This window comes from Hemiscyllium ocellatum, chromosome 25, assembly GCF_020745735.1.
Source record: "Hemiscyllium ocellatum isolate sHemOce1 chromosome 25, sHemOce1.pat.X.cur, whole genome shotgun sequence".
Lineage (NCBI taxonomy): Eukaryota > Metazoa > Chordata > Chondrichthyes > Orectolobiformes > Hemiscylliidae > Hemiscyllium > Hemiscyllium ocellatum.
Window position 1 is genome coordinate 14,126,855 of NC_083425.1, and position 24,967 is coordinate 14,151,821.

The following is a 24,967-nucleotide window of genomic DNA, read 5'->3' on the forward strand; positions in this document are numbered from 1 at the left end:
CCATCCAGGCACCTTCCCTTGCCACCGCAGGAACTGTAAAACCTGTGCCCACACCTCCTCCCTCACCTCCATCCAAGGCCCTAAAGGAGCCTTCCACATCCATCAAAGTTTTACCTGCACATCCACCAACATCATTTATTATATCCGTTGCTCCCGATGCGGTCTCCTCTACATTGGGGAGACTGGACGCCTCCTAAGAGAGCGCTTTAGGGAACATCTCGGGGGCACCTGCACCCATCAACCCCACCGCCCGGTGACACAACTTTTCAACTCCCCCTCCAACTCTACTGAGGACATGGAGGTCCTGTACCTCCTTCACCGCAGCTCCCTCACCACCAGACACCTGAAGGAAGAACACCTCATTGTCTGCCTCGGAACACTTTAGCCCCAGGACATCAATGTGGACTTCAACAGTTTCGTCATTTCCCCTCCCCCCCCCCCCCCACCCCCCCCCCCCAACCTCACCCTAGTTCCAAACTTCCAGCTCAGCACTGTCCCCATGACTTGTCCAGACTTGTCCTACCTGCCTATCTTTTTTTCCACCTATCCGCTCCACCCTCCTCCCTGACCTATCACCTTCATCTCCTCCCCCACTCACCTATTGTACTCTATGCTACTTTCTCCCCACCCCCACCCTCCTCTCATTTATCTCTCCACCCTTCAGCTCTCCGCTATATTCCTGATGAAAGGCTTTTGCCCGAAACGTCGATTTTACTGCTCCTTGGATGCTGCCTGAACTGTTGTGCTCTTCCAGAACCATAAATCCAGAATCTGGTTTCCAGCATCTGCAGTCATTGTTTTTACTTGGGAGAACACAGCAAGGCAGGCAGCACCAGGAGGCTGGGAGAACACAGCAAGGCAGGCAGCATTAGGAGCCTGGGGGAATACAGCAAGACAGGCAGCATCAGGAGGTGCAGAGGTCGATGTTTCGGGTGTAACTCTTCTTCAGGACTGAGGGTGGGTGTACAGGAGCTGTATATAAAGGTGAGGGGGCAGGGTGGTGAAGTGGGGATATGTGAAGACAGGTAGAGAGTACGGCCTGGTTGGTCAATGGGAGGAATGAGTCCTGTTGGTGGCAGGGAGCAGTGGAAGGGAGGGGGAGGGGCTGGGAAAGGAGTCAGGGGATGGGAAGGGAGGTTATTTGAAATTGGTGAATTCAATGTTGAATTCTCTGGGCTGTAGGCTTCCCAGGCAGAAGATGAGGTGTTATTCCTCCAATTTGCGGTGTGGTTCATTGTGGCAATGGAGGAATCCAAGGTTGGACATGTCAGAAAGGGAATGCAAGCAGTAATGAGATAAATGGTGAGATGAATGATTGGTCAGGACACTGGCAAGAATTGCCATGACCTTCTTTCCCTTCCACCTGAGGGGATGATGGAACCTTGCTTACCTGAAATTTGGCAACTCTGACGGTGCTGCACTGGAGCCAAGATTGTGTCTCTGGTGAGGCTAGAAATTACATCCTTCTGTCTCATGAGGCAAAGGGTCCATTCTTGTTGCAAGGGAGACCTCGCCACAAGCTGGGTAGAGTGAGTAGAGACTGAGTGGAAAAGGTGCTTTGATCGGTGTGAGTGTTCATAGGAATGAATACAAAGTTGCTTGAAAAGATGGGTCTTGACACTGAGCTTAATAAGGTGGAGAGTAAATGTTAATCAGGAGGTATTTACAGAGAAATTTGCAGATATAACAAGGTGACTCATGGTTGCTGAAATGAAGGAAGGTTAAAGTGCACAGAAGTCAGAAATTGAGGTACAGGGGCAGAGTGAATTGAAACTATGGTGGGATTTGAAATTAGAGAATGAGGATTTTGAAGTCGGCAGTTTGGGGACATTGCAAGTCAGCACAGATTAGAGTGGTAGGTAACTGGAATGAGGTGCAGGGTTGGACATAGGTACCTGAGTCAAAAAGCACGAGCTGGTAAAGCACAGCAGGTCAGGCAGCATCCGAGGGCCAGGAGGTTCAATGTTTTGACATAAGCCCTTCATCAGGAATGTGGAGTTGGGATGGGGGGTGTGGGTGGGGACGGGGGCTGAGAGATGAATAGGAGGGTGGAGGTGGGGCAAAGGTAGTTGGGAAGGCAATAGGTGGATGTAGGTGGGGGTGATGGTGATATCTCCATGGGGAGGATGGAGCAGATAGGTTGGAAGGAAGATGGACAAGTGGGACAGGTCAAAAGGGGGGTGCCGAGCTGGATGTTGGATCTGGGATGAATGGGGGTGGGGAGCTTATGAAGTTGACATTGATGCCGTGTCTTTGAAGGGTGTCAGAGCAGAAGGTGAGGAATTCTTCCTCCAGTCATTGAGTAGCTTGGATTTGGCAGTGGAGGAGGCCCAGGACTTGTATGAACTTGTGGGGAGTGGGAGGGGGACCTGCAGGTTCATAGTTTCTTGGAATTGGAATCACAGATAGATAGGATAGTGAAGAAGGCATTTGGTATGCTTGCCTTTATTGGTCAGTGCATTGAGTGTAGGAATTGGGAGGTCATGTAGCAGCTGTACCAGGACATTGGTTAGGCCACTTTTGGAATATTGTGTTCAGTTCTACTCTCCATGCTACTGGAAGGATGTTGTGAAACTTGAAAGGGTTCAGAAAAGATTTACAAGGATGTTTCCAGGGTTGGAGGGTTTGAGCTATAGGGAGAGGCTGAACTGGCTGGGGCTGTTTTTTTCTGGAGTGTTGGAGGCTGAAGGGTGACCTTATAGAGGTTTACACAATCATGAGGGGCATGGATACAGTGAATAGACAAGGACATTTCCCCAGGGTAGGGGAGGGCATAGATGAGAGGAGAAAGAGGAGAGAGAACCTAAGAGGCAACTTTTTCACACAGAGTGTGTTGTGTGTATGGAATTAGCTGCCAGAGAAAGTGGTGGAGGCTGGTACAATGACAACACTTAAAAGGCAACTGAATGGTTACCTGAATAGGAAGGGTTTAGAGGGATATGGGCCAAGTGCCGGCAAATGGGACCAGATTAATTTAGGATATCTGGTCAGCATGGATGAGTTGGATTGAAGGGTCTGGTTCTGTGCTGTATATAGCTGTATGACTGTGACACCAAAGAAAACATTTCTCAGAGTACCGCCAACTGTATTTACACAATAATCTGTGCTGTGACGAAGAATAAAAGAGAAATTGATGGACATTTCAGGGCCAGAACAAAGCAATTTTCACAGTTCTTTTGTATCAAGCAGTGAGGTAATCTCCTGTGATTGACTGTTTTACTCAGGGAGTGATAAATTAACTACTTGGTTGAATCCTGGGCATCTTTCACCAAGTGTCTGTCGTTTCATTGAACAAATATACTCAGGGGATACAAACCTTGATCATTTATTTAATCTTCTAGTTTTACTTTGTTAAAAAAAGCTTGACTTTTTAAGAAAGATATGTGGCTAAGCAGTTTTAGAGCATAGCAATCTGATGAAAATATAATGGAATGAATGCTCCAGAATTCTAGCAGGGTACCAGAGGTGATTGTTCCTCATGGAAGTTTGTCTAATTGTCTGTGATTTATGAAACCAACCAGGATTTTTACTTGATGCGCTCAGGCAGATTGCCAGCACATTGGTTCGAGTGTTTATTGATCAAACTGTGTGAGTACAGTAATTGAAATCTTTCATAACCTCGGGATATCAAAAAGCACAACACAGCCAATGAAGTACTGTTGAAGTGTTGCTACTGTTATAACATAAGAGAGGTTGTATATGACAGATGTCACTCCACGTTGGTGAACTATAGGTTCTTATAAAAGTGCCAGGATTAAAGAGGTGAAGATTTGAAGTTGAATGAGGTGTTGTTCATCTGGAACTGCATGTCGATCTAGAGTCTCTCTGTCAGCTGTGGGCATCATGTTTTGGAATCTCCACCATGGAGGCAACTTGGACACTAGCTCGCACACCTCAGCCCCATGAAGGTGCGTGGCCTGCTCCCACACTGTAGGGATTCTATCATGATTATATGAACATGGCAGCTGCTGGGAATCTTTCATTAAAAAAAGAGGCAGCACGGTGGCTCAGTGGTTACCACTGCTGCCTCACAGCTTAAGGGAACCGGGTTCCTTGGGCAACTGTCTGTGTGGAGTTTGCACATTCTCTCTGTGTCTGTGTGGATTTCCTCCGGGTGCTTTGGTTTCCTCCCTCAGGCCAGAGATCTGCAGGTTAGGTGGATTGGCCATGGGAAATGCGGGGTTATAGGGACAGGGTAGAGGGTTTGGGTTTGCATGGGATGCTCTTTGGCAGGTTGGTGTGGACTTGTTGGGCCAAATGGCCTGCTTCCACAATGTAGGGATTCTATGAAAAGATGCTGCATCCCCTCTCCCCCACATATAAGTATCACTGGGTAGTGCATCCGTTCTCCCCCCATTTAGGTATTCCAGGGTGCTCTCTCCCCTCTATCCACCATGTGTGTACAGCTGGGCCCTGCATCTCCACCACCTCCCCCTCCTCAAATGCAGAGTAACATGATACTAAATGACTAAAGTTTGTATCAGTAAATGTTAAGTAAAAATAATAAATTACGCAAATTAATGAAAAAGCTTTGATTGCATGATTAAGTGAGTTAAGCAAACTGTGAAATATCAATCTCTCTACAGGACTCCTAAAGTGTTCTGCAGGTTGGTATCTGCTTCAGTTAGGAACTTTAGTGCCCACCTTCAGTTCAAGCAGAAACTATAGAGACAGGCATTCTGTCCCTGTGTATCTGACCCTTCTGTATTTGCCTCTGCAATAGCTGGAACTTGAACCCGAGACTTCTGGTCTAGATGCAGATCTTTTTGATTCTTGAGTTCATGGACAATATTTATCATTTCTTAGCATTAAAGACATAATGAATCTTGCTGTATTTGAAAAACCACTGGGAAGATCAATGAGTGAAGCTGAAAACAACTAATTTAATTCCTTCTTGACCACTTGAAATCTGAGTGTATGCTGTTGTAAACCTAATTTCTTCATCATCTCATTGCCTTCAGCAGCTTTCCAACAGCAGCATTTTTAAAACGCACTTCTTAACTCTAATACATCACGGCACATACACGGTCCAGTTTGTGTGCATGTCCAGAATAATTGTCCAATTAAGCTTCTCAATTGATCTATTTCATCTTTGAGTCTTTGTGTGGGATTTATCAGGATCCTGTTGATATTTGCTAGATAATACAGTTGATTCAGGGTTTTTTCCAACTTCATCTGTTTAATATCCAATCATATATATTTAAATTTCGTTTTCTTTCATCATGTTTTGATCTTTCATACTTAAATAATCGATGTAACGCTGTAGCCAGTCCATTGCATACACTCTGAATGTGATATTTTCCTAACCACCTGTTTGGAGATGTTAAAACAGAGGAACCTCGATTATCCAGTATTCAGTTAGCTGAATTTCAGATTATCCGAACAAGATCGCAAGGTACTGATGCTTGGCTAACTATGTTATCTGGCATTCGATTAACCAAACGAAATACTCCCTGCCTGTGTCCTTTGGATAATTGAGGTTCCCACTTCTGCAGCAGGTGGGACTTGAACCTGAGAGTTCTGGCTTAGAAGTAATGATACGATCACGCGAGCCCACTAAGCATTACACATGTACTCCCATTATCTAGAAGCATGTGATTGAATGGATCTTCAAACAGAACAGAACCATTCAAAAAACCCAGCAATCTTCCTGGCTGGCTTTTCTTTATATATTTTAAAATATCTTTAATCAACCCATTCAGCAATGCTACAACATGCCTTTGGAGCAGGTGTAACCTGACTCCAGGCCTTTTAGCCTAGGGGTACTGTGCCACAAAACCGTCTTCAGATTTGAATACTCTTCTGCAGAAACAAAATTGCACCAAATTTAAAAAGAATTCAAACAGCCCGGGGCACAATTGTTTAATACGATCAAACAAACAATCCCCAACACTTGCTTGCCATGTTAGCTTTATTGTCTAGACATTGAGCATCTTATTGACAGAAATAGATGCTAACAGGAAATGACACAAAAAAACATTCTGTTTCGTCAATGACTGGCAATAACTGTTGTGTACTCCAGGTTAAAATGTAATGAGATTTATAGGTCTAAGAATCTGAAATCATTACATTAGATTCCCTACTGTGGAAACAGACCCTTTGGCCCAGCAAGTCTACACCGACCCTCCGAAGAGTAACCCACCCAGACCCATTTCCCTTTGACTAATGCACCTAACACTATGGGCAAATTAGCATGGCCAATTCACCTGACCTGCACATCTTTGGACTGTGGGAGGAAACCAGAGCATCCGGAGGAAACCCACGCAGACATGGGGGGAATGTGCAAACTCCACACAGACAGTCACCTGAGGCTGGAATCGAACCTAGGTCCCTGATGCTGTGGGGCAGCAGTGCTAACCACTGAGCCACCGTACTGCCCCTTGACATGACAGAGTTGTCATGTACAATGCAGGTTTTGAATGCCCATTATGAATCATGAGATGGGTGTGTGGCTCCTTTGGTATGATGAATGGATCCGTTCAACTATCTAATTCCCTCATTACCTTCATGCACTTCACAATAGTACAACTCACTGTTCTGTCTCAATTTCAACGTACGTTTATAAACCTAGCCCTAGAGTCAAAAATCCCTGTGATCAGTTGATCAAACACACTGACTTCCTATACCACAGAGATCACCATTCCCTGGGGAAATCAGCCGTGTTCAATTTTACATGTCAGTTCCCCTTCCTCCTCCTCCTGCTGCTAGGTAACATTGGACTGCTGCAGACTTATAATTATCTCATAATCATTTGAGAAAGTCAAACTTTCTGCCTGAGTAATGTTTCTCAACATGTTATTAATATCATAATGGTACAGAAAATGTTTGAACAAAGAACAAAGAAAATTGCAGCACAGGAACAGGTCCTTCGGCCTGCCAAGCCAGCACTAATCCAGATCCTCTATCTGGGTCGGGTCTAGGACCCAGTGTTTTGCAGCTTGTGTACCTCCTATCCCTGTCCTATGCTGTCATCACTTACATCTGGCCTGCATTGCTCTGAAATCCTGGGCATCTGGTGGATGTATTTTCCAAAGCTGTCACCATCTCCAGCTGGTACTGCTGTTGCCATCCTCTGATTGATCAGCCATTCTCAGTGACTGGTACATCCTACTTCAGAGTTCTAAACTGTGGAAAGTCTGTTGAAGGCTTGCTAGCTGTCTAATTGCTTCTTAATAAAGCAGAGTTGAAACACGTGGTGCTGGAAAAGCACAGCAGGTCAGGCAGCCTCTGAGGAGCAGGAGAGTCGACATTTCGGGCATAAACCCTTCATCATGATTCTCTTGCCAGCTCTCCAGCTGGTACCCAAGACATGCATTGCCTCCATCAAATTCCTTCACCCCAATATATTTCTTTTATGAATATGAAAATTAAAAATATCAACTCATTACTTATGTAGACCAGGCCTAGATTGTTTTAACATTCCTCCATGGGGGAAGCTTTAGAAATTTTTGACGCATCTTATTTGAATACGAGAATAAATGCATTCACAGAAGAAGAGAAGCATGGCTCTGAGCAGCAGCTGTTTTTGTCAAACAGTTGCAATAAAACACCAGAAATGATTCTGCTGGCTGGTGAGCAAACACATTGCAGTACATTTGCAGGGAGGTACAACAATTATATTAAGCAGAAATAACTTCAGTGTTTGGGAACCAGAGAAATTTGTAAGAGACTGCAGAGGTTTGGGTGTGCGTGGTATTTGCACAAGTAACTCCCCAAAACCCACCGTCTTTTAGGCTGAGCATCTGAGCTATGCCCAGATTGCACGCATCGAGCATATATATGTAGGATATTTCATTAACTATCAACATGGGTTGCATCCACTCTGTTTTACACTGTTGCCAATGGGTGGAAATTCAAAGCACAAAACTGCACCTACTTTAGCATACAAGAAAATCAGAGTCTTACTTAGTACGGAAGATGGAAATTTCATTGTGAATGTTTAAAAACATGTATTGAATTCTTCAACAAGACACCTGCAGAGGGAGGTAATTTCTGTGCGAATTGTAAATTTGATATGTTAATAATATTGAAAGGATGGGAAGATCGGCTTAAGAGAATAATTAGTAATAATTGAAGCATAAATGAACAGACAAAATAATGTAATTGATCATTCTGGACAGATCCTAACCAAGAGAAACGCTAATTAACCATCACAAAATAGGATGAGATTAAGCCAATGCTCAATAAAGCCAAGAGACGGATAGAAATTGGGACAGATTGAAAGACCTTTGGATGGATCTCATCCTGAGTCTGGCCAAGCTGACCATAAACAGGTCCAGGCAGTGGGTCATGGAGCGTTATGGCCGATTGACTGCCCCTCTTCCGTGGTTACGTCCATGCCCGGGTGTCCATGGAGAAGGAGAATGCGTCTACTTCGAGGTTTTCAGCAACGGTGGGCACTGATGGGCGGGGAGTATTATATTGCCCCCTCCAGTTCTATTTTGATTTAATCCTGACCTTCTCTTCACTTTTTCAATCACGTAGGCATTGCCCCTAAAGAGAAAGGGCACTGCTGGTCACTGGCAACTCGGATGTTTCCTTTCTTCTTGGTGTGGAATATCAATAAGATTTTCTGCATCTGTTGTTTCTTCACTGTGTTCTACACCTGCGCGCGCGCGCACACACACACACACACACACACACACACACACGACATGGTTGCTGTGGGGGTGGGAAATAAGCACTAGTGTAGAAAAGAAAAATAAAACCCATGAGACAAATAGAGATTGGGACAGATTGAAAGCCCTCCTGGTGGGTCTGCTCCAGGGCCTGGCCAGGCTGGCTAGAAACAGGTCCAGGCAGTGTGCTGTGGAGAGGCTCATCTCTGCAAACTGCCTGCCCCTCTTCCGCAGTTAGACTCAAGCCTGGGTGTCCTTAGAGAAGGAATACATGGTGTCCACCAATGCTCTCGATGCCTTCATTTTAATTTAATCCTTCCCCTCTCCCTTCACTTGGTCTTCTTTTCTGGTGTGCGATTGTGGGGGGTGGGTGCTGTTGGAGGAAGCGGGGAAAGGTTATCGATTTTTGTTCTACCAGAAGTGCCTAGGATTACAGAATGGAGGGGACGGGTTGAGTGCCCACTTTTAATTTTCGTGTCATGTTTGTATTTTTTTTCTTGTGTTGTCTGGGGCAGGGGCATAACTTCAGCTAGAAAGAGTCCTGGAGGGTTAATGGGTGGTATGAGTGCCCCCTGTGGGTAAGGGGGAAGGTCTCCTTTCATTTATGTTATATGTTGGTATGTTGTAGAAGTAGCTGTTCGAAGCTTTGATTTGGTAGTTTTGGAAGTTGTATTTTTAAATTTTAACAAACGGTTTATGGTTTTCACTCGGCGTGCTATGAGTGGAGTTCTTCCTCCTGGGGATTCGCGGACTCTTTTGAAATCATAGCTAGCCATTCGTTTAAGTGTTAAGGGGAGTCATTCACCAATTAAGAGAAAAAAGATACTGTCAAGCCTTAGAAAAGAGGGTTGATGTAGCCTCTTCTATGTCCCGGAGTGGTTTGGTCTTGGAGGGGTTTCTGCCAAGTGGGTGGCAATGTTATATAGTGACCCGAAAGCAGCAGTTCTCACTGATGGTATAAGGTTGGATAATTTTAGATTCGGCAGAGGCTGCCGACATGGTGCCCTCTCTCGCCACTGTTATTTACATTGGTGATTGGGCCACTGGTGGAGGCCATCCAGAAGGATCCCAACATAATTGCCCCGGAGATAGGATCAGGCAGGCATAAAATCACTCTCTATGTGGATGACGTCCTTCTCTTTTTAACTGATCCAATGACATCTGCGCCTCGTGATTAATTTATTTGGTTTGTTTTCAGGGTATAAAATTAATTTCATGAAGTCAGAGGCCATGCCTATGGGGGGCTTACTAGTAAATCTGATTTTAGGGATGGAATCTGTTTCCCCTTCAGGTGGTCACAGGGAGGTTTCCTGTATTTAAACATTTTTATCACCCTGGTCTTTGATCAGTTATATAAAGCTAATTTTGTGCAGTTGCTAGAGAAGATAAAGCAGGACCTTCAGCACTGGGAGGACCTTCTGATATCCTGGTTGGGTAGAATAGCTCTGGTTAAGCTGAATGTTCTTCCTCGCATATTATACCCCATGTGAATGCTCCCTTTGATGCTGCCTGGGCAGGCACTATTGTGGCTTTACAGTTGGCTTGGATCAACAGTCCATCTTCCGCAACTACACTGGCACCACCCCCCACCTTTTCCTCCGCTACATCGATGACTGTATCGGCGCTGCCTCGTGCTCCCACGAGGAGGTTGAACAGTTCATCAACTTTACTAACACCTTCCATCCCGACCTGAAATTCACCTGGACTGTCTCAGACTCCTCCCTCCCCTTCCTAGACCTTTCCATTTCTATCTCGGGCGACCGACTCAACACAGACATCTATTATAAACCGACTGACTCCCACAGCTACCTGGACTACACCTCCTCCCACCCTGCCCCCTGTAAAAACGCCATCCCATATTCCCAATTCCTTCGTCTCCGCCGCATCTGCTCCCAGGAGGACCAATTCCAACACCGCACAACCCAGATGGCCTCCTTCTTCAAGGACCGCAGATTCCCCCCAGACGTGATCGACGATGCCCTCCACCGCATCTCCTCCACTTCCCGCTCCTCCGCCCTTGAGCCCCGCTCCTCCAACCGCCACCAAGACAGAACCCCACTGGTTCTCACCTACCACCCCACCAACCTGCGCATACAACGTATTATCCGCCGCCATTTCCGCCACCTCCAAACGGACCCCACCACCAAGGATATATTTCCCTCCCCTCCCCTATCAGCGTTCCGCAAGGACCACTCCCTTCGTGACTCCCTTGTCAGATCCACACCCCCCACCAACCCAACCTCCACCCCCGGCACCTTCCCCTGCAACCGCAGGAAATGTAAAACTTGCGCCCACACCTCCACACTCACTTCCCTCCAAGGCCCCAAGGGATCCTTCCATATCCGCCACAAGTTCACCTGTACCTCCACACACATCATCTATTGCATCCGCTGCACCCGATGTGGCCTCCTCTATATTGGTGAGACAGGCCGCTTACTTGCGGAACGCTTCAGAGAACACCTCTGGGCCGCCCGAACCAACCAACCCAATCACCCCGTGGCTCAACACTTTAACTCCCCCTCCCACTCCACCGAGGACATGCAGGTCCTTGGACTCCTCCACCGGCAGAACACAACTACACGACGGCTGGAGGAGGAGCGCCTCATCTTCCGCCTGGGAACCCTCCAACCACAAGGTATGAATTCAGATTTCTCCAGCTTCCTCATTTCCCCTCCCCCCACCTTGTCTCAGTCGGTTCCCTCAACTCAGCACCGCCCTCCTAACCTGCAATCCTCTTCCTGACCTCTCCGCCCCCACCCCACTCCGGCCTATCACCCTCACCGTGACCTCCTTCCACCTATCCCACCTCCATCGCCCCTCCCCCTAGTCCCTCCTCCCTACCTTTTATCTCAGCCGGCTTGGCTCTCTCTCTCTTATTCCTGATGAAGGGCTTATGCTCGAAACGTCGAATTCTCTATTCCTGAGATGCTGCCTAACCTGCTGTGCTTTGACCAGCAACACATTTGCAGCTTGGATCTTTTATCTGGCATCATAGACGGCCTCTTATTAAGCTGAATAAATTGCAGCTTCCCGCAGGGGAAGGGAGGTTTGGATTTCCCGGACTTTAAGAAATATTAATTGAGTTCCTTACTATCCTATTTGGCTGACTGGGTCTGCCAGGACCCGCGATTGATCTGGTTGGACGTTGAGGCCTCCCAGGCAAAATGGCCCTCATCAATTTGTTGTTTATGGACAAGATGAGGACTGTTATGGACCATTGCAAAACCTGATCGTCCCTAACACAGTTAAAGCATGGAGAATGATATGGCAAAGTGAGGGCAACTTATGAAAAACTTCTCCTTTCACACCCATACTGGGAATGTTGGGATTCCGGCCGGGACCAATGGACCCTGGCTTTAAGTTCTGGGAGTCTAGAGGAATCTCCTGTTTGGGAGATTTATTTGATGGTGAGGTCATAATGTCTATTGAGCAGCTGAGTCAGAAATTTTAGCTACCTAGGAGAGATCTCTTTCATTACTTCCAGGTTAGGGACTCTATACAAAAAAAGACTACATTGATGGGTTAGTGCCTATACATCAGCTATGGAAAGGAGACTGCTTCAGTCTACTGCCGGTCTCTCAGTCAGCACCCTCTATCACTCGTTAGGAAGTAATGTTTTGAAGGACATTGAGCAGCTATGCAGAATCTGGATTTAAGAATGGGGGGGGGGTGGTGTGGTGGAAATCTCATCAGAGGTGTGGGAGGATATTTGGGAGAACGTTAGGAAGATTTTGATTTGTAACAGGACCCGGGCTATCCAACTAAGATACTACATAGGATTCATTTGGCACCAGAACAGCTTGCAAAAATCAAGACAGGATTGTCCCCAATGTGCCCCAAATATAAAATGGATGTCGTTACTTTTACTCATTGTTTGTGGTCATGCCACAAGCTTCGTAGGTATTGGGATGCCATAGCGAGTCTTTGGGAAGAGGTTTAGGGAACTGAGGTTAAGTTGAATCCGGTGTCCCTCCTCTTGGGTCTTCCAAACCTCCCCTCTTTGGACGTGCATGGGAAGAAATTGTTTAAGATTCTTTCATTTTGTGTGAGGAAGAACATTCTAATGAGTTGGGTGTTGGAGAATCCCTCTGGACCTTTGGGCTGGTGTAGATTAGTTATGGAGCGAAGGGCTTATGCTCGAAACGTCGAATTCTCTATTCCTGAGATGCTGTCTGGCCTGCTGTGCTTTGACCAGCAACACATTTTCAGCTATGGAGCACATCTGCCTGTTCTTCCTTATGAGTATGGTGCACCAGAAAACTGAACTGTTTTATAGAACATGGCAGTCCTTTCTGAACTATATTGATGCAGACTTGTCAGCTATATTGATCAGGGCCTTTGTGTAGCCACGAGGGCTATGTCTGGTGGTCTGGGGCCCCTGAGGGGAAGAATCCTGAATAAATACTAATGCTCCCAGTGGGATTGCGCTGAGTGTAGTGACTTAATTGAATATAATTTAAGTTACCTTGTTTTAATTTTAATTTGTTAATTTATTTTTCTTTTTTTCCTTTAGTTATTTATTGAATTGTACCTTTTGTAATGTTTTTTTCCTCTCTCGTTTCAGCGTTTTGTGGAGCAGTAGCTTGTTTCCTGTTGTTGTCATTATATTGTAAAGTTGTCACTATTTTGTAGTGGCTTTGTAATTTTGTAAAAAACTTAACATCTTTTTTTCTCAATAAGAATATTTACATAAAAAAACATCAACCACATTACTGTGGGTCTGGAGTCACAAGTAGAGCTGAAAATGTGTTGCTGGAAAAGCACAGCAGGTCAGGCAGCATCCAAGGAGCAGGAGAGTCGACGTTTTGGGCATGAGCCCTTCGTCAAGAATCTTGAAGTTAAGCAATCTTAACTTCTATTTTTTACATTTAAAAAAACCCATGTGGCCAGTGAACCATTAACAAGCAAAGCCTGATGAGGGCAATGTTTATGTGAACAAGTGAAGGGCGAGGGGAAGGATTAAATCAAAATGAAGGCATCGAGAGCATTGGTGGACACCATGTATTCCTTCTCTAAGGACACCCAGGCGTGAGTCTAACTGCGGAAGAGGGGCAGGCAGTTTGCAGAGATGAGCCTCTCCACAGCGCACTGCCTGGACCTGTTTCTAGCCAGCCTGGCCAGGCCCTGGAGCAGACCCACCAGGAGGGCTTTCAATCTGTCCCAATCTCTATTCAGGTCAGAATGGCTGAGTGGCTTGGAGGAGAACCTGCAGGTGATGATTGTCTCATGTCTGTACCCTTTGCCTTGTCCTTCTAGATAGTAGTGTTCTTGGGTTTGGAAGGTGCTGTGTAAGGGAATTTGGTGAATTTCTCCAGTTTCTGTTTTTATTGTAGATGGTACACACTGTGGCTACTGGGCAGAATAAATATTGAAGGCGCTGAATGAGATACCAATTAAGAGGGCTGCTTTGTCTGGGATGGTGTCAAGCTTTTTGAATTGTTGGAGCTAGACTCATCCAGGCAACTGGAGACTGTTTTATCACACTCCTCACATGTGCATCGGGGATGGTGGACATATACAAAGGAGACAAGAGGCAAGTTACTTGCTGCAGGATTTCTAGCCTCTGATCTGCTCTTTAGCCACAATATTTATCTGGCTAGTCCAGTTTTGGTTTCTGGTCAGTCTAGTTTTGGTTTCTGGTCAATGGTTATCCGTGGGATGTTGACAGTGCTGGATTCAATGATGGTGATTTCATTTAACGTCAAGAGGCAATGGTTATGTTCTCTCTTGTTGGAGATAGTCGCTGCCTAGCCTTTCCCTGAGTTTAAGTTGAATACCCTTCCATACCAATGCCCTGTTTTTTGATTGGGATGCACAAAAATGGATAATTTGGCTTGGATTTCTAATAGCATTTGTTTTTTATGTTTCAGGTGCATTGACCTTGGCTGGGATCTCTGTATACATCGCTTATTCAAAAGCAGCCTTCGCCATTGCCATGAGTTTGTACGGACACAAGTTGTTTGATAATGTTTACATTGGTTTCAGTTGGTCCATGGGTCTGGCCTGCCTTTCTTGTGTCTTAGAGGTCATTGCTGGGGCTTTGTTTCTTCTGGCTGCCAAGCTCACTGCTGTACAGCTATGTGAGCAGTCAGCAACCATATGAACATGTTGTTCACATCCAATTGTGCAGCAGTTTGTTATTGTTTAGTACTCTGCTGAGTTCTGTGATAAGCTAAAACCTGAAATGTGTTGTGAACAGTGGAGGTATCTGTGAATACTTGTCTGCCAGTTTGGCATATACTTTCTTCTGGGTGTTAAGTGTAATGAGAAACCATACATGACAAAATGACAGAAAATGAAAAAGAGCAATATACTTGTTGAGGACGAATTAGTTGTCAGTTTCATATCCACAATTATGTGGATGGAAGCGAGGGAAATAAAACTGGAGTTCTGAACACATAATCCAGCCAATGGGTCAATTGTGCAAAGGTTGGGGCATTACGATCATGGACACAGCAGGTATTCCCATCAGGATGAAGGGAGTGTGGAGACTGTGTTTAATTTAGATAAATGTGAGGTTCTGTATTTTTGAATGGCAAATCAGGGTAGGACATACACTTAATGGTATGTTCCTGGGGAGTGTTGCTGAACAAAGAGACCTGGGATTGCAGGTTCGTAGTTCCTTGAAAGTCGCAGTAGATAAGATAGTGAAGAAGGTGTTTGGTATTGCTCCCCTTTATTGGTCAGAGAACTGAGTATAGGAGGTGGGAGGTGACTTTGCAGCTTTACAGGACATTGGTTAGGCCACTCTTGGGGTATTGTATGCAATTCCAGTCTCCTAACGGATGTTGTGAAACTTGAAAGGGTTCAGATTTACAAGGATGGTGCCAGGGTCTGAGGTATTTCCAATCAATACCAGAATGCATCCTGTGGTATAAAGGTTGGACGATAGTAGTGTCCTTTACCACCAGTGGTGCTCAGTGTAAATAATAGATGTCTCCCTCCAGGTCTCAATGACCTCATGGCACAATCTGTAACACCCAAGCCTATTATTCTCTATCCCTCATCATACCCAGGAAGCTGACTCTTTGGTGGTAAAACTACTGACTGGATTGGTATCTGCCATCCATTTCCTTTTCCCCCAACTGTTGCTCGAGATACCTTGAGTCTCATCTGAAGTTAAATGCTGATTGCATTGTAAGTGCACCATACAGTTCTGTGACACTGCACAGGCCTTTCGTTGACAAATCCTCAGCACAATGTTTGTGCAGCCACTTTTGGACAGGTGGGGCTTTCAGAGAAGCACTGATGAATTGTCCGCTTATGTTTTCTGTGCCTTTATTCATAACTATGTTTTCATCCATTTACTGAACGAGAAAGAAAAAAGAGCAATGTAATTCCAAGAGCAATTTTTGCTGATAATACAGTAGATAGACCCACTTACTTATAAAAATATACAAGCGATGGAAAGGGGATACATAGAAAATGCTTCAAAAAATTCTGAGAATGAGGATTACTGTGAGGTGTGAGGATCCCAGGAATGCTTAATCATGGAGGATGGAATGCTGTTTCCAGTGCTGTCTGTTCTGAAACAAACTTTTACTGAATTAATCCATCCAGCATTAATTAAAGACATAAGCATAATTTGGAAGCATTTTTAGCTATATAATTATTGAGACTGCACAGTAATTAACTCAAACATTCACATAATTTCCTATCCTTCACCTCTTGGGGTTAGTGATACTTTCTTTCTCTCCCCTGCTGTTACTCCGTCACTGAGCAAAGGTTACGACAAGCAACCAGACGGTTAAAAGAAAGCAGAACAGTTGGGTTGTGACGCTGCTGCCTCTATGTTATTTGCTGACCTGGGTTTTGCATTAGGATTTGAATTAATACATTAATTCATCCTGAGCAATATGTGATTAACAAGAGAGATGCAGGCAGGGAACCTGGTTCCAAGCTTCTCAAATACTGCTCGAAACCAAATGAGATAATAGTGAAGGATATTCCAATGGCAGCTATCCCTGTCTCAAAAAAGAAACTGTTTGGTCTGTCAGTTCACATTCTTTTTTCTTTGAAAGTGTCATTAGCCTTTGTATTATCTCGTGAAATAGATTAATCAGGTGATATATAATGTAACGACAACACAGGACAGCAGTAAGTACCGGGAAAGGTGCATTGTCACTCATGGCAACAGGCTGCATTTCACAGGGCAAGAGGGCTGATCGAAAGGATGTGTTATGTGGTACCCGGAACGAATTGAGTAAAGACTGAACACACATGATATTGAGTTTGTGTTCTGATGTTAATGCATTTGTATGATATTCCTATCTGTTAAATATTTTAGCAGGATATCTTAAACCAGGTAAACCAAATTAAAGAAATTTCGAGCGTGCCTTTGTCAGTGATATTCGCAAGCTGTTTTGACCTCTATGGTTTGCCACACAGGGAGATCAGAGAATTGATTTAGTTTAGCAGCAGACATGCAGAGAGGAGAAGACAGTGCCTCTTTGTTCTGCACAATGACTCCCCTGGGACACAGTGACTCATTGCCAGGGAAATAAATGGAACGCTGCATTGATTTCTAGTTCAGCAATTTAGATTCAGCCCCTGATTGAGAACAAGTTAGTGCAGGTCACATTTGATGAGCTATCTTCACACATCAGTTCTATCTGGTCAAGAGGTGGCTTTGTCCTTTAAACACAGAATATAAAAGTTGGAGTAGACCATTCAGCCCGTGAGCCTTAATTTAACAGAATCTGACTGATCATCCAACTCAGTATCCTGTTCTCACTTTCTCTCCCTTTGCCTTTAACCCTTTAGATCTAATAACTATATGTGCATCTGCCTTAAAATTAGTAGAAATTAATAATGATCGGAATCAATTTTGAGCCAGATGTGAATATTGCTGGCTAGGCTAGCATTCACTGCCAATCCCCAATTGCATAGAAGACAGTTAAGAATCAACCACATTGCCATCCCTACCAGGTCTGTCCACATGTGACTCCAAACCCATGGCAATTTCCTTCCCTAAAGAGCATTGATAAACCAGATGGATTTTTTTTCACTGACGATCATCATCATAATTCCAGATTTTTACTGAATTCGAATTCCATCTTCTGCCGTGGCGAGATTCAAACCTGGGTCCTCAGAACGCGACCGGAGTGTCTGAATTAATGCCTTGCCATAACAGTACTAGGCCATCACTTTCCCTTAACGTACAGCAAAGAAAGATTTGAGGTAGACCCTGTCTCCTGGGGATGAGTTCAACAGGGAGAAAGCGAGGACTGCAGATGCTGGAGATCAGAGTCGGGAGTGTGGCACTGGAAAAGCACAGCAGGTCAGGCAGCATCCAAGGAGCAGGAGAATCGACGTTTCAGATATAAGATCTACATCAGGAATGAGTTCAACATTCAGGCAACATCTGACAAATTGTTGGTTTAAGTGTCCTTCCCATTTTTTTATATGCAATGAACCTCAAAAGTATTTTTTGGTGACTGCTAAGGAAGAGGAGGAGGGATAATGAGGTGACAGAAGACATTGGTGGAATCTTTTTCTCTAACTTTCAATTTTATTTCTAAACTTTGCACAGTGTAAGTACATAAGTCAAATGGAATGCCAGATCTTTGTCAAGCTTTGAATATGAAAGCTATAACAGCAACTCCCTCAGCTACAAAACACAATACAAATTACCTAAAAGCTTTGACTTAAGTAACTTGTTCAGTTGAAATAAAATCATCAGCTCGAATTGGAAGCTGTCTCTCACCATTTTGAGTCATAACATACATGCTTTTAATAAAGTAAATGACCGTGTCTCAATTATCATTTGCCCTCCACATTTTAAACTGTACATTTAGCACATAATTGTTGAATGATTGAATAAAGCATAAAAATTAACCATTTCTTTATTGCTGGAGGTAAACATTCAACAATTTTTAGGTTTGTTTTCTTCTGGCATTTGTAATAAATATCCTTCATTTCATGAATCCCTATGGGGATAAAAGTGTTTAGCCATCAATCCCGCGCTCATAAGCAAAATGTTGGGCCTGATTTTGCTGCGCTGTGCTATGAACAGCTAATTGCCTATTTGTGAACTTTACGCTAAACAATGGCAATGCAGCAAACAGAACACCAAACTGAGCATGTCAAATCTCCATTGGCTAAAGAAGTACTGACAAGCAGAGCAGGGGATTTGATCCATCAACTCATTCTGTTTACTTGTTTACCTGATCTCCAAACCAGCAGCAGCCAAATCCTAATAACAGATTTAGTAGAAATTAAATAATGATTGGAATCAATTTTGAGTATGTTACCAGCAGATAACACAAGCAGCATTTGTTCTGAAACAGTATTGTAACTATCAGGATCAGAGATATTCTGGATTGTTTCTGTAGTGTTAGAATGAGAATGCTTTTCTATGGGATTTCATCAACATGACAGTTTCACAATAAAGTCTGTCTCTTGGTCTAAAATATGTCTTGTTTCCTTGAACTGTTTCTGCTTTTCTGTGGTGTTATCCCAGGACTTGGAGCCCAGGCAACTGAGGCACACCAATCAATGGTGGACCAATTAAAATCCGGGATGCTGAAGAAGGGTTCAAACATCTCGGATCATTGTGGTGCTGGGGTGGATAGATATGATGTGACAATGCATCTGAAAACAAGGATGAGTGTTTAAAAATCAGCATTCATAATTCACAAAACCAAACAGTACAAATTGCTGTGAATGATCAGACCTGGCAATTGAATTACAAATATCTCTCACAGTCTAACTTGAGAATTTTCCATTGTTATACAAGCTACAATTATTGTCTTTCAACGATTGCAGAGTTTGGATAAAGAATTGCTATTTTTGATTGACTTTCTGTATCACATACTGCAATTTCTGTAATGCCAGCTCAGTGTCCTCCTCTGATACATCTACATGCCAAACAGCTCGGACTGTACGCCCATATACTGGGTTCATTAACACTCGAACACCATGCCCCATCACAGTTATTTCATCCTCCGTCACCTCCGCCATCTTGTCACAGAATTCCTCAGGTGACATCCTTGGGTCATTCACTGCAAGCATTAGAATATTTGTTTCCACTGCATCGATATTGATGTCACACAAGGAGGAAGCAAACGTCTGAACACCTGTGAACAGTATTTACCAAATCAGTCACTGAAGAGCATTTATAAGAACAACAGTTGGCCATTTAGCCTTTTACGTTTATTCTGCTTTTTAATGAAATCACGGCTGATTGGTTTTGTAACAACTGCAACTCACTTGTCCCATATCCTTTGGGACCTTTTGGCTAACGAGGTAAATACTGATATCGCTAGTTGTGTATGTACAGACATCACAGTATGTAGTTGACTAATCAGAACAGCAACGCAAACTCAATCATTACGTATCATCTTGCCCGATGATGTATTTCTGCCTTTCAGTCTTGTATGCTGTGTTTGTTAACATTACTGATCTTTATCTACTTATGATCAGCAGCCCTTCAATTTTCAGTAAAAACGCTTTGGCAATTAGCTAATAAGCCATTTCAAGTTTCACGAACCATAGCAACACTGAACACCAGGAGAGATGAGGTTGATATGGTACACTCAGTGGAATACACATTGCATGTCATTTTCTGTAAATTACTTAGCATTTCAATTCCCCATCCACATTCTGTGTCACTTCCACAGTCAAATCCCAGAGGTACTCGTCATAAACAGTAAATTCCAAAAACATTTAACTTGAGGAGAGAATCTACCCCTTGACTGATAAATTGTTCTTTGAATAATTCCAATGTTTTATGATTATTCTGCCGCAATTTACACACCTTGGTGGTACAAGGGAAACTGTCACTTTGAGAATGCTGTTGTCCCAATTCACTTCCTCAGTTTAGCAGTGACCCAGCAACAGATTGATACAATTGTTTGTTGCAAAGAACTGATAGGAGACTCAGGGCAGAGGGTCTCAGTCAGGACTGGACGTGGATCAGATTACTTTGGTGACACCCTCAAGCCATACAGAAATAAAGACACTGCATTTTACCAGTCCTGATGAACGGGGAGTATTTGAAGAGCCACCTATCCCGGTTAATTTTTTTTAGATTAGATTCTCTACAGTGTGGGAACAAGCCCTTTGGCCCAACAAGTTACCCTGAAGAGTAACCCACCCAAACCCATTCCCCTACTCCCTACTAATCTACCTAACACTATGGGCAATTTAGCATGGCCAACGCACCTAACCTGCACATCTTCGGACTGTGGGAGAAAACCAAGCACCCAGAGGAAACCCACGCAGGCACAGGGAGAATGTGCAAACTCCACACAGACAGTCGCCCGAGGCTGGATTGAATCTGGGCCCCTGGCGCTGTGAGACAGCAGTGCTAACCACAGAGCCACCATGCCACCCATTGGCATTTTCAATTTCTGATCCAGGCAATCTCATTGCTGAGGCACCTGGTGTTAATCCAGACCAGCGAAGCAGGATTGTTTTCCTTGTAGCAGAGATGGCTGAGGGGTGACATGATTGATGGATACAAAACGTGAGGGGTAAAGATAGCGTAGATGGGAAACCCATTTCCCTTGTCAGAAAGTTCAACAACCAAGGGTATAGATTCACGGTAAGCGGCAGAAGGATTAGAGGTGACGTGGGGAAGAAGGTTTTTTTACACAGAGGGTGGTGAGTGTCTGGAATTCACTGCCTGGGTTGTTGGTGGATGAAGAGATCCTAAACTCTTTTAAAAAGTACCTGGATCTACTCCTAATGTGCTGTAAGCTGCAGGAAGATGGGATTGGAAAGGGCATCTGGGTGTCTCTGTGTCAACACAGACAAGATGAGTTGAATGGCCGCCTTCTGAGCTGTATCATTTTTATGGTTTTATGGTTCTACATTCAACTGGGACCACAACTCAAACATCCTCCATGTTTCTGCTCACTTCTTTGGCAGCCACCATTCAACACCGCCTTTAGCTTTTGTTGCAACCCCAAAAGTATATAGTGGATTCTTGAGCCAAATGGTATCCCGTGAAGGCATGGCTGATGCCCCTTAATGGTACCCTGAGAGAAAGGCAGGGGCAACACAATCAACGTCATCCATTCAGTAGGACAGCAGCTGAGCAAGTCACTCAGCCTCTGAAGATGCTCTACTGGTCCTGGGCCACTCAAGTTCCATGGAATCTCAGAATTACAGCACAGGAGGTGGCCATTCGCTCCATTGTGTTCATACTGGCTCTTCAAATGACCAGTACATCCAGTGTCACTCTTCGGCACTCTCCCTATAATCTTGCTTATAATCATTTTCAGATAAAAATTGAATTCCCTTTTGAAAAGTTCCAACAGACCTGCCTCCCCTACACTCTCAGGCAGTGCATCCCAGACCCTAACTACACACTGAACGAATAAAAAGCTCAGCCTTCTTGTCAATGATCCATTCACCAATAGGAACAGTTAGTCCCCCACCGACTATATCCGGACGGCACATGATTCTGAACACCTCTGTCAACACTCCCTTCGCCAAAAGAACATCATCCTCATTTCTCCTCTTCTCTGGAACCATTCTCATAAACCTATTCCACCCTAAAGCGTAGAACCCAGAAGTGGACACAGTACTCCAGTTGAGGCTGTATCAGTGATTTTATATACATGGAAAATAACCTCCTTGCTCTTATAGTCTCTGCCCAGAACCTCCTCAGTCACTGAGGTGTCTCGATAACCTGACACTCCAGTGGAGTGTGGAATGTGAGGATGGTGAGGCCCAGGACTGTGACAGTTCATTGGGGAAGGAGCCCAGAACTTTCACAGCTACGAGCCAATGGCAGAAACCTGGGATTAGCGCAGACAGGTTGGCTCAGACTTCATGAGCCTTTTCTATGGCTCTCAGTAAGGGCTGAGCTGTTTGAGTACATCGTCCATGCATGTGAGAGCTCAGGTAGCTTAGTCTCCCCTCTATGCCTGCCCCTCAACCTGGCTCAGGGTCACTGGGCTGAAACATTCCTGGGAACCCTTCATGTTCATGGCATCTTCACAAGATCTTTGCACCCCTCCTAGTGGAGCAGGGGCAACTCTCTGTTCAGTGCCATCTCCTCTTGCCTTTTCTCCCTTCTCATTTGCCCAGAGGCTTTTGCTCCCCTGCGTGGCAGGTCCCATTTTATGCTCATTACTCCACATTACCAGTCAGGGCCACAATAACAAATATTCCCAGATACCAGGCTTAAAGTGTCTTTAATTATGCAGAACCAAGGGGAAATCACTAATCAAAAACAGGAGACAGGCACCACAGTCATACACACACAACAAAATGGACTGGCCTCCCTCGTGCTGTCCTCTGGGGAACGAGGAACTCCCCCATTTCACTCCAACATTAGGTCAAGGTTGTTACTGAACAATAAAAGCTTTGCTCAGAACCAGTGGACAGGTGTCCTGCTCCCATGTGGCATCTCTGGTGCTGTGGAGGGCTTCAGTAACATCCTTAGGGAGACCAGCCGCCTCAGTGACAGCAAAGTGAGTCTCACACTTTATCATCTGTTCCTGCTGCGGGGGCTCGGAGTGGACAGGACAACTGGCCCCGTCAAGGCTCACCCTCACAAAACTCTGAATTCTAATCAGTTGGCCCTGCAGGGGCAGGTTTCCGATCCAGGGACAGGTTTCTGATCCAGGGACAGGTTTCCGATCCAGGGACAGGTTTCCGATCCAGGGACAGGTTTCTGATCCAGGGACAGACGTGATTTCTGCTTCCCCACCTCCATCCTAAAGATTCTGCTCTTCGTTTTCATCCTTCAATTGCCCGAAGTGACCTGCACCGGGACGATCTGACATCTCAGCTGCCTGGGGACTGAGCCTGGATTGGTCTGTGGGACACAGGAACAGGGGCAGAGCTCCATGTTCTATCCCTGTAATATCTCAACCATCCCATGCATCACGCAGCAACAGCTCCCCTTCCTCCAGCCAATGGCCATTGTGGTTCAGACAGAAACACACTGCCTCTCAGCACAATATCTCATCGGGCCATTTCACTTGTGTGCACGTGCTTCATCGCAATTTATCTGGAGATAAAAGCAAGATACAACAGTTGCTGGAAATCTAAAACAAACACAGAAAATATTCTTAAGAAAAGTAACATCACACTCGAAATGTTAACTCTGTTTCTCTCTCCATGGATCCAGCCAGGTGTGCTGAGTTTATCCTGCGTTCCCTGTGTTTTGTTTCAGACAGTGTACAGGATCGGGTACATTGGAATGGACAAAACTGAATCAGCGTTACATAGAGATAAATTTTATGATTAAAGGAGGCGAACCATAAACATTTTCAAATGTTGGTACCTTGGGCAAACGTCCTGGCGTTTCTGTGATCATCCTGGAGTCTGTCGACCATATCGGTGATGGAAAGGAGTCCTGCTGCAGCTAGTAGGCCGGCTTGCCTCATCCCCCCCCCGAGCACCTTCCGCACTCGGACCGCCTGGTCAACAAATTCCTTTCGCCCGCCGATGAGAGAGCCGACTGGGGCTCCTAAACCCTGCAAAATCCACAAACACACTGTCAGTCCCACAGGAGAGACTCTGTCAGAGTCATGTGTGGAGGTGCCGATTTTGCACTAGGGTGGACAAAGTTTAAAATTACACCACACCAGGTTATTGTCCAACAGACTTATTTGGAAGCACTAGCTTTTGGAGCGCTGCTCCTTCATCAGGTCACTGTGGAGCAGGACCATAAGAGACAGAATTTATAGCAAAAGATTACAGTGTCTTGCAGAGGCTGTAAGATCAGCTCACCTGAGGACAGTCAGCTGACACTCCTGGCTGAACAGCTTCCCTTTGAGTATCTGAAGCTGCAGCTTTCAAATTGGCACTGCCTCCCACTGCCCAGACCCTGTGACACGGTGAACAAACAATCACCCAAATCACCCGAAGATTGAGAACAATCACTTGAAGCGCCCAGAAAAAAACAGGGAAGGCCACTCTGCCCACTGATCTGTACTAGCTTATCCTTCATCAGAGCCATCTATTCTAATTCCAGTTCCAGTCTCGCTTCTTTCATTCTTTAATGATCTTTTCAAATACATCAAAAGTTCCTCTTTAACTGACGGCATAGCTTTTGTCTCAATATTCACTTGTGCTAAAATCTCCCATGTTGTAATAACCCATTGCAACAATATTTCTTTTTATTTCCTCCTTCTAATGACAATCCTGAATTTCTGAACATTTTCAGTGAGATACTAACCACTGAAAACAATCGCTCACTGTTTACCTCCAGAAAACCTTTTGAAACTCTCTCTTAGGCGCTCCTTAGCTTTTTCGGAGGCAACGAATGAAGGATTAAAACTTTCAAATCACTCAAACAGCCTTACAGCATCTGTAGCGAAAATCTTTCCCTGTTTCCCTTACCTTCAAGTAGCCCACCTCATCCTTTTTCTCAACCTGTTCCTGAA

The 24,967-nt window shown here is 44.7% G+C and overlaps 2 protein-coding genes across 2 annotated transcripts in view; one reads left to right on the top strand and one right to left on the bottom strand.

The window, feature by feature from the left end:
- The window catches only part of tmem235b (transmembrane protein 235b), a 50,802-nt gene extending 36,081 nt beyond the window's left edge, over positions 1–14,721 (top strand). Inside the window, exon 4 of the mRNA XM_060844842.1 lies at positions 14,489–14,721. Coding sequence (XP_060700825.1) covers positions 14,489–14,721 — 233 coding nt within the window. The remainder of the gene's footprint in view (positions 1–14,488) is intronic.
- Positions 14,722–18,150: 3,429 nt separating this feature from the next.
- Positions 18,151–24,967, bottom strand: part of tha1 (threonine aldolase 1) — a 76,168-nt gene continuing 69,351 nt past the window's right edge. Inside the window, exons 6-7 of the mRNA XM_060844841.1 lie at positions 23,863–24,055; positions 18,151–19,696 (exon numbers count right to left, since the gene is read on the bottom strand). Coding sequence (XP_060700824.1) covers positions 19,404–19,696; positions 23,863–24,055 — 486 coding nt within the window. The 3' untranslated portion in view covers positions 18,151–19,403. The remainder of the gene's footprint in view (positions 19,697–23,862; positions 24,056–24,967) is intronic.